This window comes from Leopardus geoffroyi, chromosome B4 (assembly GCF_018350155.1).
Source record: "Leopardus geoffroyi isolate Oge1 chromosome B4, O.geoffroyi_Oge1_pat1.0, whole genome shotgun sequence".
In the NCBI taxonomy this organism is placed as follows: Eukaryota; Metazoa; Chordata; class Mammalia; order Carnivora; family Felidae; genus Leopardus; species Leopardus geoffroyi.
In genome coordinates, this window is record NC_059341.1 from 82,659,468 (window position 1) to 82,662,889 (window position 3,422).

The following is a 3,422-nucleotide window of genomic DNA, read 5'->3' on the forward strand; positions in this document are numbered from 1 at the left end:
AACTTTCATGGTGGCAGACAGTAACTAGGCTATTTTGGTGATCATTTCATAATACATTAAAAAATTATCAAATCACTATGTTGCACACCTGAAAATAATGAATATTGTAGGTCAATTATTATTCAATTTCTTAAAATAAAGAAATAGCCACCTATGGCCAGTGACTCCTGCAACAAAAAGAGAGAGTGAAGGGGAGAATGTTGACAGGAAGCCAATAGACAGCATGTTAAAATTTATACTACTCAAGACTCACAGGGCACATTTCACCCTTGACTTACCTCTTAGGATCAACAAAATAAACGTCCCACAACAGTCATTCAGATTGTCAAGGGTATGAGCACTGTATGTTTTTAAAGTCACTGATGTTATTATTCTATAAATGTGGATCATGAGGTCAATCCGTCACGAAAATCTGGATGAAAATGCAGTACTTGGCACAGACCAGAGGTTAGTACAAACAGGGAAGGGAGGGCTGTAGGGGAATCCAGGTCAATGTTTAATAGTGCCTAGTGCCTCCAACAGCATATGGAATTATGGGGAGATTGATAAGAATGATTGTGAGGATATGATTTTTTTCTTACCTGTATGCATGTGAATTAGAAAGGCCTTTTACATTGTCTTTGCTTCTGACTCAGAAAAATCTAAAAATGTATGCAGGATACCACTGCCAAAGTTTCCTTCCTTGGGGGTTACCAATTTATCTACAAAGGACTCATTGTCAGAAACAAAAAAGTCCCTCTTCCTTGTTTCTATGCCAAGAAGAGAGAAACTGTCATCCTTAGTTTGCCACTAAGAAATCTTTAAGACTTTGAGCAAAATCCACACTGAGATGCTTCCTGTGGGTATCTCAAGATCTCTATTCTCAGAGATATATTCCAAATATACATGGCAGAGAAACATAAGAAATGCTAATAAATATGATTTATTGACACCATAGCCTTGTTCATGTACCAAAATATGCTCACAATACGAGATATACTGAACCAAAGATCATAAGTCTTAAAGGTCTATTACAAATTTATGCTTCAAAAGAAATAGGGGTGCAGAATAAATCACTTATACATCAAAACCTTCAACCATATCCATGTGGGGAAATTCCTATTGGTTGCTGAAACAAGGAAGTCAGAGATTTGGACAATTATGGAGATGAGGATCTATGGAAGATAGCCAGAGAAGTGTCAAACGGTACAGGGAAGGGGAAAGAGCACAAAGAGGAGAAAGGGAATCACAAAAAAAACAGAATCTGATAGAAAAACTTCCACCAAGAGCACAGAAGTATGAAAAACTAATGGAGTCAAAGGAAAGTGACTTAAATATGGAGATTTTATAAACACTTGGGGATTAAAGGATAGGTTCAAAATATATTCTCCTGGGGGGAAAAATGAGTAATTATTCTGTAACAGATTCTGTTAAGTGTCCAAAAACATATCAACTGGGGAATTAAAAAGACTTTAGGATTAAGGTCATTCACATAAAAGATATTGGGCTTCCATGGAGCCAAGGCCACTGCAATGTGATACTGGTTTGGGACAACTGAATAGAGAGTAATATATGACATGATTCATTACTATCAGCTTTGTCTCTCCTACCCTGAGAAAGCTCATTTTTCATCAGTCACCTTTTTCCTTCAGATCTCCAAAGGGTCAACAATGAAAAATAGGACGTTTACTGAATTCATTCTGTTGGGCTTCACAAATCAACCTGAGGTCCAAATTGTGATATTCATCTTTCTGCTCCTCACCTACATGTTAAGTGTCCTAGGAAATCTGACTATCATCATTCTCACTTGGGTACACCCTCACCTCCAGACCCCCATGTATTTCTTCCTCCGGAATTTCTCCTTCTTAGAAATTTCCTTCACATCCATTTTTATTCCCAGATTTCTGACCAGTGTGACAACAGGAAATAAAGTCATCAGTTTTGCTGGATGCTTGATTCAATATTTTTTTGCTATATTCCTTGGGGCAACAGAGTTTTACCTCTTGGCTTCTATGTCCTATGACCGCTATGTTGCCATCTGCAAACCCCTGCATTACCTGACCATCATGAGCAACAGAGTCTGCATACAACTTGTGTTCTGCTCCTGGCTAGGAGGATTCCTAGCTATCTTACCCCCAATCATCCTGATGAGCCAGGTGGATTTCTGTGCCTCCAATGTTCTGAATCACTATTACTGTGACTATGGGCCCCTTCTGGAGCTTGCCTGCTCAGACACAAGCCTCCTAGAATTGATGGTCATCTTCTTGGCAGTTGTGACTCTGGTGGTTACTCTGGTGCTGGTGACATGTTCTTATACATATATTATCAGGACCATTTTGAGGATCCCTTCTGCCCAGCAAAGGACAAAGGCTTTTTCCACTTGTTCTTCCCACATGATTGTCATCTCCCTCTCTTATGGCAGCTGCATGTTTATGTACATTAATCCATCAGCAAAAGAAGAAGGCGCTTTCAACAAAGGAATAGCTGTGCTCATTACCTCAATTACTCCCTTATTAAACCCCTTCATTTACACTCTAAGAAATCAGCAAGTGAAGCAAGCATTCAAGGACACCGTCAAAAAGATTGTGAAGCTTTAAAAACAGAATACATTTCAATCAAAGGCATATATCCTAATTTCAAGGTATCTGCAGCCTAGTATGATAGAAAGGTATATAAACTGTATACTTACGTAATAAGCTTACAAAAAATAAAATAAAATAACGTGGTAAGGGCTATTAGAGAAAGATAAATGAGAATCCACAAAAAGAACAGTTAGAGAGAATTAACTATTTTCCAGAAATCACTTGAAATTCAAGAGGCAAAACATATTGCTTATTTAGAAGAGTGGAAAAATAAGAATTTAGAGGAAGAGAGGCCAAAATCTAGGATTACCATTTTTCTTCATCATGGGGCCCTAGAGACTATGCTTCCAACAAAGTGTCAATAATTTTTATTCTCCTCCCCTTTTCATTCACCTTTCGCTGTAGCCATTACAACTTTTATCCTTCCATAAAGGAAAACAAAAAGGATATACATTTGGTCCACTTTTCTCCAAATGAAGTGAAAACCCTCAAGATTTTTATCAACTTACCCATCCATTTTCTAGAAGTTATGGTTCCAAGAGTATTCTAGAGCCAAGGTTAAAAGTCTTCCACTTCTACACAGGATCTATTGCTTTTCTTCACTGACATCTTTTTAAGTTAATGACTGAGATTTCCCATTCTCTCTCTTTGGTAGTTTTGGCGATTTTTTTTTTTTTTTGCTATTATATTTTCACATTTTGTTTACTTTTATTAGATATCAGAAAGGACACCTTCTGTGATATGACTCCATTCTTTTAACTTTCCCCCAAGTTTTTGCTTTTGTTTATAACATAAGCCAGGGATGCCTGTTTCATAAACTGCAAATGAATATAAAGTATTAATATGGTTTTATATCTAGAA

General features: G+C 37.2%; 1 protein-coding gene across 1 annotated transcript; it reads left to right on the plus strand.

The window, feature by feature from the left end:
* The first annotated feature begins 1,649 nt into the window (after positions 1 to 1,649).
* LOC123590481 (olfactory receptor 6C4) lies at positions 1,650 to 2,576 on the plus strand. Its single transcript, XM_045463714.1, has one exon. The coding sequence runs from the start codon at positions 1,650 to 1,652 to the stop codon at positions 2,574 to 2,576; it is 927 nt and encodes a 308-aa protein (XP_045319670.1).
* The last annotated feature ends 846 nt before the right edge of the window (positions 2,577 to 3,422 follow it).